The sequence below is a fragment of the Chlamydomonas reinhardtii genome, chromosome 6 (genome assembly GCF_000002595.2).
Source record: "Chlamydomonas reinhardtii strain CC-503 cw92 mt+ chromosome 6, whole genome shotgun sequence".
NCBI lineage: Eukaryota > Viridiplantae > Chlorophyta > Chlorophyceae > Chlamydomonadales > Chlamydomonadaceae > Chlamydomonas > Chlamydomonas reinhardtii.
The window spans coordinates 8646961-8662123 of record NC_057009.1 but is presented as its reverse complement, the minus strand read 5'-3'; the positions used below and the strand labels follow the sequence as shown (position 1 = coordinate 8662123).

At 64.6% G+C, this 15163-nt stretch overlaps 2 protein-coding genes across 2 annotated transcripts; one reads left to right on the top strand and one right to left on the bottom strand.

Annotated features, from left to right (window-relative positions):
- Position 1: 1 nt before the first annotated feature.
- Positions 2-5353, bottom strand: CHLRE_06g309500v5 (uncharacterized protein). Its single transcript, XM_043063762.1, has 7 exons — positions 4976-5353; positions 3861-4869; positions 2745-3707; positions 2230-2382; positions 1827-1934; positions 1314-1707; positions 2-1172 (listed from the first exon to the last, which is right to left on the bottom strand). The coding sequence occupies exons 2-7, from the start codon at positions 4796-4798 to the stop codon at positions 135-137; spliced, it is 3594 nt and encodes a 1197-aa protein (XP_042924468.1). The 5' UTR covers positions 4799-4869; positions 4976-5353; the 3' UTR covers positions 2-134.
- A 100-nt stretch (positions 5354-5453) lies between these two features.
- Positions 5454-11110, top strand: CHLRE_06g309450v5 (uncharacterized protein). The gene is made up of 11 exons (XM_001691157.2): positions 5454-6059; positions 6308-6893; positions 7025-7130; positions 7356-7484; positions 7756-7885; positions 8197-8315; positions 8430-8531; positions 8727-8881; positions 9121-9204; positions 9403-9586; positions 9800-11110. The coding sequence occupies exons 2-11, from the start codon at positions 6325-6327 to the stop codon at positions 10115-10117; spliced, it is 1896 nt and encodes a 631-aa protein (XP_001691209.2). The 5' UTR covers positions 5454-6059; positions 6308-6324; the 3' UTR covers positions 10118-11110.
- Positions 11111-15163: the final 4053 nt, after the last annotated feature.

Genomic DNA, 15163 nt, shown 5'->3' with positions numbered 1-15163 from the left:
AACTGAGCTCTTCAAAGGACACAGTAGCTAGCTACGTGAGCACACCTGCTTAACACACGGGGCACGACGCTTGCCTTGACTTGCATAAGAGCGCCTTACTGCCCAAATGCGCTCCAGCCCGAACTCCTCCCAAGCTAATCCTGCACAGCTCGCCGCCGCACGTGCCGCCTGGGCGCGCGGGCGACACCGGCCTGCGCCCCGTCACCTCCGTCGCTGTCCGTGGCACTGCCGCTTCCGGCCACGTCTCCAGCCACACCAAACACCGCCACCCCTGCGCCCGGCTCCTCCAGACTCTCATCCCAGTCAGCCGCCTCAGCATCGGAAGCCGAATCTGCGTCGCCACCCGATGCCACTGCTACTGCTCCTGCGGCCCGGCGGCCGCCAATGGTCCGCCGCATGCGGGTCGCCACCAGCCGCTGCAGCGAGACCAGTCGCTCCCGCAGGCGCCGCTGCTCGCTCGCATCAGGCCCGACGTCAGAGGGCAACCCAGCCTCCCGAGCATCGTTGTGCGGCGGCACAGAGGCCGCTGCTGGCTGCGGTGTTGCGGCCTGAGCCGGCGCCGGCGCGGTACAGCCGGTGAAGGGGCGGTGTGTGGGCGGGCCGCTGGTGAGCCGGGGCAGCGCCCACGCCACCTTGACCAGTGTGGTGTGCCCAAAGTCCGGCAGCAGAGCCTCCACTCGGTCCATCACAGGCAGCAGCCACGCCGCCTCGGGCCGCACGCGCAGCAGCGCCAGTGCGTACAGCGTGTTTGCCACGTTGCCGTACGTGCCGTCCGCCTCCTCAACCCCCAGACCCACCTCGCCCATGCCCGCTGCCCCGGCGCCCGCTAAGTGCGTGGGGAAGTCATCCTCCATGTCAGCAGCTGCTCCCCCGGGTGGTATTACTGCCATCGCTGCCGCTACTGGCCCTGCCGCCGCCACTGCTGCAGCCGACGTGCCACGTCTCCGCGCGCCCTCCCCAGCCGTTGTGGCCACTGCGCCTGTCCCTGACTCACTTTCACCACTACCGCTACTGCTGCCGCTGCTACTGCCGCTGCTGCTGCTGCCGCTGCTACTGCCGCTGCCGCTGCTGCCGGTGTGCGCGGGCAGCAGGCGGGCTGCTGCGGCCGCCAGGAAGGCGTCTGTCCAGCCCGGCAGCACGTCGTCCGGCAGGCTGCCCGCAGGCGGCTCCATCTGCACACAAGGCCAACAAGCAGGGGGGTGGCAAAGCAGGAAGCAGGTGCAGAAAGTGAGGCGCAGCGAGATGGAAAACTTCACGTGCACGTACACACACATATCCTTATGGTACGGTTCCGTGCCATCCCGTCGCCCCACCTTGGCAATGCCCCACAGCAGCCGCTCCAGGCCCAGGGCGGTGAAGCGGGACAGGCCCTCATAGCTGCTGCTGCTGCTGCTACTGCTGCTGCTACTGCTGCTGCTGCCGGCTGCTGCCACACTGTCAACATTGGCACTGCCACTGCAACCCTCCGCCTCCGCCTTGTGTCCCGCCTCCGCCTTGTGCCCCGCCTCCGCCTCCACTTCCGCCTCCGCCAGCACCAGCTGCGGGCTGGGGGCCACGGGCTCCACGGGCACGCCCGCCGCCGCGCCGTACAGCGCCGCCAGCCAGACACGTGGCGGGCGGCGCTCCAGGCAGCCGTACGTGTACGACAGCAGTGAGAGGCCCTGGGCCGTCATGTACGGCATGGCGGGCAGCGTCACGACCTCGTACCTGGGGGAGAAGTACGTGTTAGGTTGAATGGGTCCAGGGTTGGGCGGTCGCGCCGCCCAAGGGGTGGCATATGGCGTGTCAGGCATGTAGCACAGCCCCCCAACGCGTGCGGCACTCACCCCGCCAGCCACTGCCGACTGGGCGCCTGGCCAATGGTGACGCACGACCACAGCAGCAGCGACAGGTGTCGCGGGGTGAAGGACCGCAACCGCTTGTACGACACCGCCCTGTGCGCGTGTGCATGCGGGTGGGGGTGCCAAGGTCAAAGCAAGGGGTCACACCGTGGGGTCACACCTTGAAGGTCAGGGTCAGGCTTAGTGCCTCGAGTACGCCCAGGCACACCTTGCCAGGATCCACGGCGCGCACCATCCACACGTACGTAGCCGTATCTCAACTACCGGCACCTAGAACTAGCCCACAATCACATACTTGTTGCCCCCCTCCCCACCGCGCAACCCTCACGCCCACAAGCCACGCTCCACACGCCACACGCCTCCACACGTGCGCCCCGCCCCTGCTCACCACCACTCGTCCATCCACGCCGGCTCCGGCACCACGCGGCAGTGCGCCAGGCCCCACATGAGCAGCGCCAGGTCGGGCGGCGGGAAGGCCCGTAGCGGCGCCTCCCACGCCGCCACCAGCAGCATGTCGGACCAGCGGTCGGTGGGCCGGATGCTGCAGGCAGGGCACAGGGGGCGGGTGTGTACCAGCCCAAACTAAACCGAACCCAATGCAAATGTGGGGGTGGAGGGGCGGGGGGCAGTCAGAGCAACCACCCCAGACCCAGGACCAGAGACCAGCCCACAGAATGCGGAGGGGGCACGGCGGTGGCGAGGGGTGAGCCCACATGGATGCAGGGGTGCATGCTGGCAACTCCGCTCCCGCACGTGCCAAGAACGCGCCTGCACCAGCTCGACACGCGGACACAGCACGCCCATATCGTACACAAACCCTGGCGGCCCCCGCTCCCTCCCCTCCACCTCCTCGCCTCCGCTCCCCTCCACCTCCTCCTCCTCCTCCTCCTCCCCACCGCTCACCCCAGCGCCGCCAGCGCGTAGGCCATGGTGGTCAGCGCCGCCGGCTCCGCCTCCAGCAGCTTCACGTAGCTGCAGCCCAGCCAGCGCCGCACCCAGTCGCCAGGCGGCGGCAGACCCACCGCCGCGCAGCACCACAGCATGCGCGCCGCCTGCTCCGGCGAGGCGGACGGCAGCTGCCGGTAGCTGGCCGCCAGGTAGGCGCTCACCCAGTCGGGCCCGGGCGTGTGGCCCAGGCGCAGCAGCGCCCACAGCACCACCGACAGGTCGTAGGCCGAGCAGCTGGGCAGCAGCCGCAGCGCGGCGGCCGCCGCCGCCGCCACCCAGGACGGCGGCGGCGCCAGGCCGAGGGAGGCGGCGGCCCACAGGGTGTTGGCGAGGCCCTGCGCGGTGAAGTCCGGCAGCGCACGCCGCACCGCCGCCAGCAGCGATGCCAGGAAGGCGGGCTCCGGCACAAACCCCAGCCGCGCAAAGCCCCAGGCCATCTGGCTCAGCCCCTGCGCCGTGAACGCGCTGCGGCTGGTGCTGGTGCCGTGACTCGATGTCGCAGCCATTGGTAACGGCGGCGGCGGCGGCGGCGGCGCTGTGCCCGCAGGGGGCAGCAGGAGCGGGCCGGCGGCGGCGCAGTAGCGCTGCATCCAGTCGTTGCCAGGGTCAAAGCCCAGCTGACCCAACGCGTACATGCAGTTGGACAGCTCCTGCGGCCCAAAGCCCGCCCCGCGCCTGTCGCCGCCCGCGCGGCCGCCGCTCACTGTGCCGGCCTGGCTCGAGGTCCCGGGCGCCGCCAGCCCTTCCCCCGTGCCCGCCGCCGTCGCGCCCGCAACAAGCTCCATTTGCGCCGCCATCCGCGCCGCCGCCGCCGCCAGCCAAGCCTCCATCCAGGGCGCTGGCGGCGGGCACTTGAGCATGGCCAGCGCGTACAGCACTCCCGTGAGCGGCGCCGCGGACATGAGAGGCAGGTGGTGCCTGTCGTCAACAGGGCGGCCAAGACACGTATGGATGGGTGTGGGAGGGAGCGAGATCACTTGGGGCAGGGTTAGCATAAACGCACATGGGGCAGGGCTAGCATTGACGCACGCAAGACCAGCTGAGGCTCTGTCACGTGAGCTCCACACCTACCCGCACAGCTCCGTCACTCCCGCCACAAATGTCCGGAACGCGGCACGCTCGCGCTTCGCAGCACGACTGCCGCTCGCGCCGCCGCCGACGCCGCCACTGCGCGCACCCCGACCACCACCGCCGCTCGGCCGCTGGGACCTGGCCGCCCCTGGTCCCCTCCCCGGGTCATCCTCCACTGCTACTGCCGAAGAGGGTGCTGCCGAGCCGCCGGAGGCCGAGGCCTGCCCCGGCGGCGCCACCGCCCTCAGGCGGGTGGCGGCAGTGGACAGGTGCACCTCATCCAGGGACCCCGGCGCCGCCGCCGCCAGCAGCTCCCGCACCTGTCGCCAGCTGGCCGCCCAGCGGATCTGCCGCGTCAGCTCCATGGCTGCTCCTAACCGAGCCCGTGACGCCGCCGCCGCCGCCGCAACTGCATCCCGTGCCGCTGTTGCTGTGGCGGCGCCGTCGCGCGGCGCCGGGCCGGCCACGGGCAGGCGGAGCACGACGCCCTCACCAAGGTCTACCTCTATGTAGCCAGAAGCTGTCCCGTCTGAGTTGCTGTCAGCTGGGTGCGCAGCGGCTCCGCCGTCGGCTGTGCTGGCAACGCTGCGACCGGTGTCCGCACATGTGGTGTTGCCGGCAGGGCCCAAGGAGCTGGTCCACTGCCGCAGGTGTGAGGGGGAATGCACGTCGCGCCGCCGGTCGACATGCAGCTCACCATCTGCCACTGCGTGTGCTGTGGCTGTTTCGTCCTGAGACTGGGGGCAGGCAGGAGAGTGCGCCGCTGCGGCTGCATGCCAGGACGGTGACGTGCTGTGCTCGCCGCCGACCTGTCCCCGTCCTGGTGCTGACGCTGCCGCCACTCCAGGCCGCGTTGACACGTGAAATGGTGGCCTGGCCGGTGATAATGCCCAGGCGCGTACAGGGATGCTGCCGATGAGACCGCTTCTGTCTGGCATGCCGCTAGCGGCATGCGCCGGGGCGCCACTGCCACAAGTCACTACTGCAACACCTCCCCTCTGTCGACGACCTAACCCATTCCGTGCGGGACAGGAAGCAGCGTGCAGCTGCGCTTCAGCTCCAATCATATGGAGTGCAAGTGCTTGGCCCCGCCGGCGGCCCGGTTGGGGACGCACCGCTGCAGCCGCAATGGCCTGCCACGCTCTGCGTGGGCTAGGCCACACGGGGGGTGGTCGACCGGACGGGCCCGCGTCCATAAACGATGGTGCAGCCCTTGCCTCCATTATGTAGTTTGCCAAACGTTACTAGGCATCGCACCCAATGCCCATGGGCGCGTACGCGGCAACGGTGCAACTCAGCCTTCTGTGGTTCCGACGATTCAGTGTCGCTTTGGCGGCGTTCTGAATTTACAAGGTATGTCTTGATGCTGTATCTGGATTACATAGTAAGTGTTTTTATCATACCAACATGGCATAAATATGCATACTGACAGCCATGGCCCTAATTGCAACTTGGTTTGGGCTGGTATGCTTCACAGTAATAAATGGTGTATTATAATTGATATGTAGCTACATTGAAGAAGTCGAACCGACAGTTCGGAGCCGAGATGAGGCCTCATCGCAACAGAAATGAGCCCCAGGACAAGGTAATTGGGTTTTGTAACCCAAGTAGCAAACAAACTTCCACAGGTCTCACTCTATCGACTACTATCTTGCACTGTGTTGAAGGCCGCTGAAGGGCAGCTACGGGTACAGTTTCACTTCCTCTTTGCGAGCCTGCTGTTCGTAGAGCCTTACCCTCAGGCCATCCTTGACTACCCTTAAATTTGGACCTGTCAAAATTACACTCGCGTTCGTGGCTCGCCCGCCCACCGTGCTGCTCGATTTCCCGCGTTTACGGAGCGGCAGCGCACGCCGGTCGGCAGCAGCTCGATAGTATCAACACAGCCAATGCTTTCCATGTGCGCAACGTAGCGGACGTCTCGTCGCTGGGGTCTCGAAATGCGCAGCGTCAGTTTACAGACCGCAACGTTGGGCGTTGGTAGGAGCCCGCAGTGCTACTCGCGAGGCTCGCATAGTTCTCGGATGCGGCGGAAATACAGCGGCTGGACTGGGCGAGGCCGGTTCGTATGTTTAGCGGTGGCGGGCTTGGCGCTCCTGTTGCGCTGGGCCAGCGCAGATGCGCCGCCGCATGAAGGCCCTCGTGAAGGCATCCATCTCTCAAACACATGGCTACAGAGGGCGCTGATTCTTGCGGCGGGTGAGTAATTAGCAGAGTTTTGCACTGCTCGCGTGGTAGGGACAGGAAAAGCGCAGCCAGGCCTGTGCTCCTACGAGTAAGCAGTCGCGTCGGGAGTTTGCAGCACCAATGGTGGCCAGCGGCACCACAGGCGGCAACGGACGTCTCGACCGCACGTCCGACTGGGCAGGTCTTTCGAAGCCAGCGCAACTCTTCCCGTCGGGCGGCCCTGCCCTGAAGTTACGCCCTGGTCGCATGCATTCGTGCAGGCGGGTCCCTCGAGGATATGCAGTCTTCCACCGCGGCGCTGACTCGTGCCGCGGCGGTCGATGCCACTGCATCAGCTACACCAGCTGTGGGCCGGAGAAAGCGGCCTCCACCACCCCAGCCTGACTCGCCGCCTCCCCCACTGCTGCCGCCGCCTTCGCCGGCTCCACCAACTCCCATCGCCTCACCCAAAAAAGCGGCTCCGGGGACGGCCGGGACGCCAAAGAAGAAGCGCCCGCCGCCCGCCTTCCCGCTGTCCCCATCCCCAGACCCGCCCTCGCCGCCGCCCACGCCGCCGCCTCTCAAAGGCGGCCGTAAGAAGTCCCCACCTCCCGCCACACCACCCAGCCCACCCAGCACGCCCTCGCCACCCAAGAAGCAGAGGCGTATCCGGCCGCCGCCACCGGACATGCCGACGGCGCCTTCCCCGCCGCCTCCTCCTCCTCCCAGCCCTCCGCCGCCGCCTCTTCAGATGGAGGCCGACGTGGACTGGTCTCGCTACCCCACCTTCGCGCAGCTGTCCGAGTACCTGGCGCTGAGGGTGGCGGGCAGTCTGGGGCGCTGCTCGCTGGCCAGTGCTGGGAAGAGGTGAAGGAGGGAGCGGGGAGCGGGGGCGGGCCCCATGGGATTGTATGCTGCTGGTGTGGGCCCCTGTATGTCTTCACGGTTGGTTGGGGCTTGACGACATATCCACCTCCCAAACGCATTTCCACCCACAGCGTGCAAGGGCGCGACCTGTGGGCTGTGACCATTGGCGACCCCGCCGGCGTGTACTACCCTGACCCCACCAACCCAGACGTCCCCTTCCCCAAGGCGCGAGCGGCGGTGCGTGCGGAGCATGCGTGATCGCGGCGGCACAAAGACGGGGTTATGAAGCGGTTCGGGGGAGGAACTCTGGGGCAGCTGCAGAGGGCAAACCACCTGCGCCCGGCGACTACTTCGCTCCCCACGCGAGGCACCCACCCGCCCAGTGCTGGCTGTCGCTTGTTGGCTGATGACTGTTGGCTGCGCCTTGCTCACTAATGACTGATGCCGGTGTTGCACGTGCAGTACATTGGCGTGATGCATGGCGACGAGAAGGGCCACATCAGTGCGGTGCTGCGCCTGGTGGGCGAGCTGTGCGACCCGCTCAGTGAGCCCAAGTTCGCGCCGGGAGGCGTGCTGGACAGCAACGTCACGGTGGGGCAGGGGGCGGTTGCGGCAGCAGGCTGGGCGCCGGGGGGTGGGGGGCGACAAGGTGGTGGGGGCCGGGCAATGTCGGGGGCGAGGCCCTAGGGCGAGGCCCCAGGATGATGCCACAGCGCGAAGCTGCGCGGCTTGACGGCAGGCTCCATCCTGGCCCACCTAGCCGCACGACCCCAGCACCGCCCATGACCGCTGTCGTTCCGGCCGTGCCCATCCCCGCCACCCGACACCCCGTGCCGACACCCCTGTTCTGCCACCGCTACAGGACCTGTTGGGCAGTACGGTGTTGTACGTGCTGCCGCTGATGAACCCGGACGGCTACACCGCCACCCAGCGTTACAACGCCAACGGGGTGGACCTCAACCGCAACTTCTACACCAGCGCCTTCCCCTTTGGTGAGAGCCCCAGTCAGTGCTGGAGGAGGTCCGTGCCATGTGCGCTGCCTGGCATGGGGTGCTTTGTGCCGACCTGGTGCCCCGGACTGCGTGCGCTACACATGGCTGTGCCGCCCCATCCCGTACCGCTTTTCCTCACATCCTTGCAACCCCCCGGCCCCCCTGGCGCCGCTCCTCGTTTTGCTCCTGCGACCGTCCGCCCCACTCTACTACCCGCGCACTGAATGCCCGTATCACGTCACGGCTTGACGACTGACGCTCACCCCACACGCCTCCCGCGCCTCCTGCCGCCCGCCCGCCCGCCCGCGCAGCCATGCCCACCGCCGCCGACGGCTACGCGCTGCAGCCCGGCACCAGCAACGCCCTGTACAACGCCGCGGCGGACTGGACAGACAACGGCGGCGGCGGCGCACACGAGCCGGAGACGCAGGTGCGCCGCGGCGGTTGCGGTGGTGGCGGGGACCTCCCGCCCTCCTCTCCGCACCTCCTTACTCCTCTCCTCACTCCTCTCCTCACTGCTCAATCCATTCTGCCGTGCCTGCAGGCGGTCATGTCCTGGCTGGCCTCGGTGCGGCCGCACGTGAGCGCGGACCTGCACGGCGGAGCCCTGGTGGGCTCCTACGCCCTGGACGCATGCGACTCGCGGGTGGGTACTAGGGTGGTGGGGGACCCATGGTGTATGGGGGTTGCCTACAGATGGCCTGCTAGGCCAAGAGGCTCGCTGCCTCCCGTGCACACACATGCACGCACGTTGGGCCCACTGCTGCCAACCCACCACTGCCAGCCCACCTCTCCATCTCCTGACCCCGCCGCTCCCGCTCCTGCCGCTGCGCCGCCGCAGGGCGCGCTGCTGGACTGCCCCAGCCCCGAGGCGCCGCTGCCCGGCTACCTGGCCAATGTGTACTCCATGAACCACCCCAGCATGCGCTTCAGCTGGGGCGAGGTGCAGGCGAGCAGGCAGGTGCAGTTCTTCAACGGCACCACACAAGGAGCCACGTGAGTGGGAGAGAGGGAGGGAGGGCGGGAGGGAGGTGGTGGGTCAAGGCACTGACGTGTAGGGTATGGAACTGGGACAAGACCGGGGATATAGTGGTGCCGGAGCTCAGGACGTGGTTTGCAAGTTGTATGGCGTCTACTGACATACACCCCCGGTACCGCCCTCTGCCTCCGCTGCCTCCGCTGCCTCCGCTGCCTCCGCTGCCTCCTCCTCCGGCTCCCCCTCCCCCTCCACGCAGCTGGTACCCGGCCATCGGCACCATCGCGGACTGGCTGCACCACACCTACCGCCGCCACATGCTCACACTGGAGCTGCACTACTAGTGAGTGAGAGTGTGCGCGTCCGTGCGCGTGCGCATGTTATTGGTTGGCACAAGAGGACGTGGGTACTGCACTTGTGCTCGTGCGAGCTGCCGTGGCGCCCCGGTTCTGTGGGGGGGCTGCAGGACCGTGTACCGTCGCACAAAACACACAGCCAGCAGAGCCTAACCGTCAAACCTCCATTTCCTTCCGCCCTGCAGCAAGTACGCGATGTTCTTGAACGACAAGCTCAACATGTACGCCACCAACCGCCCTTCCATGCTGCGTCTGGCGGGCGTGGGCGCGCACATGGGGCTGCGGGCGCTGCTGCGGGACGCAGCCAGTGGCGCGGCCCTGGCGGCCACCGTGACGCCGCAGCAGCCGGCCGGAGCCTGGGCGCCTGAGGTGAGCGCGGGAGTCGAGGGAGGAGGAGCGGGGGAGAGCTGTCCATGGAAGAGGGGCAGGGGCGCGCGGAGGCTGGGGGCAAGGAGGTGGGTCACGTGGGGCAGCAGAGAGCGGCCCTCTCACTGAGATGCAGGGGTGCAAGAGGCAGCGTCGTGAGACACTTCACGCGAGAAGCGGTGTCGGGCTGAAGCTATGGGCATGCCCCGCCCGCAGGTTGAGAGCGGCGGCCTGGTGTGGAAGATGGCGATGCCGGGTGTGACGTACAGCGGTACGATCTACCCGTACGACCCGGCGGACAGCTCCATCGCGTACGAGCCCATCCCGTACAGCTTCGTGGTGCCGTACACGTGGGACGACGTACTCTCCAAGGTGCCGCGCGCCAACCTGTCCATTGCGCGCGTGTTCCGGGCTGTGCGGGTCGGAGGCAGCCAGGCCTCCACCGCCACGGCGCCCCCGCCGCAGCAGCCCCCGCCTCCGAATGCGCCACAGCCGCCGCTGCAGCAGCAGCAACAGCGGCGACGCCGGCGGTAGAACCTGCCACACTCGTCCGGTAGCGTGCTTGGGGCAGGAGGGTTCTGTTGATTGAAAGGCATGAGGTTTTAGCAGGATTGTGGATGGCGGGTTGGGCGGTGGTGTGCGCAAGGCCGTGTGTTGGTGTCTACCAGCCTACTTGCGCATACATGCATGCGGCGCCGCAGCGGCGCTCATCTAGGAGGTTGTCACAAATAGTATTAGTGCATGATGGTGGTGACCGCGAGTGAGCCGAGTGTGGCCCCGCGATCGTGCAGGCCAAAGTCATCATAGCTGGCTAGCTCAAGCGGGACCTTGGGACAAGTGCACACGTGAATAGGTGTCATCACGCTTGACTTCCTAGCTGGGAGGGTAAGGAGCAAGCAAGGACTGAAAGTGCAGGGGTATATTATGTGGTAAAACACACTGAGTTTGGCTATGAATGAGAGATGCGTTGCGTTGGGGTTCTGTCGGCTTGGTCAGAGTCACGATCCTTATTGGGACAGGTACTGCCCCCCTAAACCCCCATGTATGTTCCTGCTGTTACGTCGGCACTTCATATTTGTGGTTTAATCACTCCGTCCTTCACATGAACGGCTACCACCCCCACCTGGACGTGGAGCGTAGGGCGAGCATCGGCACACATAGCTAATCACCACAACCTCACGTTGCCCGACGCATAGTTAGCTTGCTTGGCGGGGGCAATGGTAGGTGTACTTGGATGGATACGTCAATGCGATTTATGGGTTTGTTGGAACGGCTGTTTGGCTGTTTGTCTCACACGAACTCCAGCGGTTGACGGACCTGTTGCAGTTGGGCACAGCGCAGGCATCGTTCAACACAAGTTGTGGACGCTTTGCATCTTGGAGTAAGGATGTCGCGGCGAAGCTGAATGCGTTTGAAGGGGCGGGTGGACTTATGCGCGCCAACCGCAAGATGCAAATGAGGCGCAGGCTGACCGGACGCACGACGGCTCTGCATCAATTACTGCGTATCGTGTAACTTCATGACAACTTGCTGATACGCCCAAGGATACGCCGAACGGTGGCCGCAGCTAGGTAGCGGCCTAGCAGGCACCCGACAGCGGCACCCCTACCTCTCAGTGCTCGTATGGTCAAGGGCCTGCGCATGTGACACGCTTGCAGCTTCGTCCAAGGACCCAACTGTTTCCAGGCATACCATGCGAGGAAACGCTGTTACTGCATCAGCACCCCTGTCTGATTCACTGGGCCCTGCAGCTTTGAAGTCCGCATCATGTGACGTGTATGCGATGTGCCCCTCCGGAACTAGCTCTCCAACCGTCTTACCAAATCTCTAACAGCTTGAAGCCATACCCATGCCTCATAGCCTCTTTAATCCGGCGTTCGACCAGCCGCGCACTCCTGCCCTGCCATTGCAAATTGTTTGCCGTCTGCTGGGGTTTGGGAACCAGCTGCACCCTACGGGACTTCACCAGGGGAGGGGGGTATGCAACTCGGCCTGGATCCAGCCCGGGCTGCATGGGACCCGGCCAAAAGGTGTTCGGACCCCCCAGCGCCCGCGCCTGAGACTTTATTATTGTAACCTGGACAAGTGTGTAGTCATATGAGCCGACAGGTGTCGCTAGGAATGGGGCGCAGGCCCCCCTATAACATTTCGAGTGTTGGGAGCCATCTTCGGCCGTTTTGGACCACCGACCGATCTATATAGCATGGACTAGTGGAATGGGCTCGAAAGCTAGTCGCCAGGCGATACGCCGCGCACTGGAGCTGCTGTGGGCCCTCAAAGCAACGGCAAGTCGGGGGTAATCGGCCCTTTGCGGGCTCGCTGGGCATTCTAAGGAGCTGCCAGCAGCTACCAGAGTACCGCAAGGACAATAAGAAGCCATGGCTTGGGCTGGCGTGGCCTTAGAAGTCTCAAGGACGCGGCCGGTGTGGCATTAGTTCCCGCCCGGACATGCCCCTGGCGTCGCGAACGTCCATATGGCGTCGCCTCCGGCTCTCCTGCCGTGGTTAGGTGTCTTGGCCAAATAGACATCTGTATGAACACCGTGCGCCTGGCCCGATATAGTTTAGACGTGCGCAGACGGTCTGCACTAAGGTCGCGAAATTCCAGGGGTTTCGCGTTGCGGACTTGCGTAGCTGCGCTGAATCACTGGGACGCCGTTATCTCCTACAATCATATGAGGTTCCTCATATACGGAGCTGATTGCCGGGGCCTTAGAGTGGACCGGTGGCTCCAACCAGAATGTTGGCACATTCTTGCATCGCCAGAACCGCCCAAGCGAAATTCCCTGGTGGTTTCGTGTCTTGGCCAACTAGAAGTGCAGGGGATCCTAACGCGCTTGTCACATCGACAAACGGTTGAGATTTGGGGACATGCACTAAGGTCGCGTTTTCCGTGCCAGTTCGCCGCCCTATGGCGCCCGCCCGCGTGCCCCGGTATCCGCATACCAGCGTGTGGGTTGAGCGCCAAACACTGCCTGTGACCGTAGTTCGGGGGTATGAATAAATGGGAGGCGCCAGGCGCCAAGGGGTGGTGTGTAATGGCACCTGTGTGCCCTTTCCCATATCGCCTTTCACCCTCCCTGTCCTGCTGCCTGCCTCTCTTCCCTGCCGCAGATTCTCCTAGTATACCTGAGCATCAGCCCACAAGTTACAACATTCAGTTTAGCCATGGGTCGGGATGAGCAGAAGCAGTACTTGCACTGCTACACGTGCGGTAACAAGGTGCTCTCGTACAGCTTCATCCGCGTCTGGAACCACCGTTTCGCACTACCTCAGCGCCACCATGGAGCCCAGCAACCCAGTGCTTCCCATTACTCCCCAGCCGCCGCCGGCGAAGGTTGGCTTGCGCATTCGTTTCGAGTGCGCCCAGCACAACAGCACTGTGCAAGCAGAGCTACAGCAGGGCTATGAGGAGGAGCAGGCGCGGAACCAGTATCGGGGCCACTATGCAGCACACTTCTTGTCGCGGGCTTGGTGAACACCAGCATCGCGGCTGGCGCAGCGGCACAGCCGCGTGTACATGGCACGGAGGTACAGCTGCATCAGCAGGCGCCGGGGTCAAGAAGCGCTGTAGTGCCTGTGGCTGCTGCTGCAGCCGCTGCTCCACAGCAGCATGTGCTGCGGCGCAGCCACCGCAGGAATGCTTCCAGCGTCAGCGGTATCGACCTTGACACTTTCGACCCGCCACCACCGGATGAGCAGTTGGAGACGCTTGCTGCGCCGTCACCGCCAGCGCCGGAGCAGCTAACAGCTGCACCCGCCACAGAGGACGCCGTTGCTGCAGTTGTGACGGCGGTGCCAGAACCGGAGGCAGCTCAGCTGCGCCCAGTCCTGCGGGCCGTGTCAGGCTAATGGACTGGCACCACGCCATCTGCATGCGAGCTGGTGCTGTATGCTATCCTCCGACTTCACTTCGCAGACGTTGTGGCGGTCAGCATCAGTGTGGGGGCGGCCGGCTTGGCGGCGTTGGAGCCCGTGGCTCCCAAGCCCGGGCGCGCCAAGCGCGGGCTCCCCGCAGAGGCACCGCCCGCCCAGCGCGAGGGAGTGCGCAAACGGCTGCCATCTGTGCGCCTGAACGACTGAGTGCATTGGTTTATGCAGTGCATTGGTTACTGATGTCGTAACCACCATATGATCTAGCAAGATAGAGCTGTGATGGGCAAACCCAATTCTTTGCAAGCTTTTCGCATGTACTACATGAATGAACACAGCAGTCTGAACGCCGCGCCCGGCACGCATACAGCATGCGCGCGGGACTCCATAGTGAGGACTGATCTAAATGTCTTTATTATGTATGTACGTCGTGTAGCACATCACCTAGAAGTGCATGCAGCTTTGCTTCGGGCGCGCATGCGTACCGTAAGGAACCTTGACATTCATGGCCGATATTATCTCATTTCTTAGTACCAGGGAAGCCTTCCCTAGTACCGTACAGTGCAGTATGGAGTCGGAAGTGAACAACGCAATGAGCACGGAAGGGAAGAACGCCGTGGCCGTACAATGCAGTATGGAGTCGGAAGTGGAAAGAAGTGAAGGGCAGCATGGCTGAGAGTGCAGTGTCAGCACAGCATGTAGCATAGAAGCGATGACACGGTTTATGACTTGTACATGTACACAGAGGCAGGTGATAGTAGGGGGCAGTGAGGGTGTTTTGTTTATCCGCACGGAAGCGTGGAGAAGGGCTGAGGCAGCACGCCCCTGGCCAACCAAGGGATGCACACAGTAGGCATCAGGGTAGACGACCATACGTGGCCACTCACGAGATGCAGATACGGGCAGGGTAGGCATCAGGGTAGGTAGTACACGCATGGTGGGGGTGTTCATACATGCACAAGGAGACCGGAGCATGAGCACAGGAGTCACGAGTCCCCCGGCCAGGAGGTGCATACCAGCGCAGCCGTGCTGGCGCGCACAAAGCACAGTGGAGGCATGTAACGAACTTTGAGCAGAAATCGTGTGTTTCACGGCTGTGGGCTTCACGCTTTGCGCCCAGGGGTAAGGTGCCTCGTCCAGGGGCCCTCGCCTGAAAGCGCGGGGCGCACGCGCGCGCTGACACCAACAGACACGGACCAAACCCCTAAATATGGCATCGGGACGTATGCGTAGAGGTGTGGGCAGGGGCCGCTGGGTTCTCTGGGCCTCGGAAAGGGCACCAAACGGCCATTTCCGCGAAGGGTCTGAAGGGCACCGGGCATCGCTCCTGAGAGGCCGCGCCCTTCGCTTTCTGGCGTTCACTTTTATTAAACAGGTAGCTGGCAGCCCGCTGAGGTGATCACAAGCGTCCGGAATTTCGTTCCCCGTGTTTCCAGCGCGCGCACAATGGCCATGGCCGACGCACTCGAAGCACTCGTTTCTGGGCGCCTGTCAGTTTAAATGACTACACACTTGTCCAGGTAACAATAATAAAGTCTCAGGCGCGGGCGCTGGGGGGTCCGAACACCTTTTGGCCGGGTCCCATGCAGCCCGGGCTGGATCCAGGCCGAGTTGCATACCCCCCTCCCCTGGACTTCACCATCCTGCCTTAACACTATCCCATCGTACACCTCATAGCCTCTCTAATCCTTGTACACCTCATAGCCTC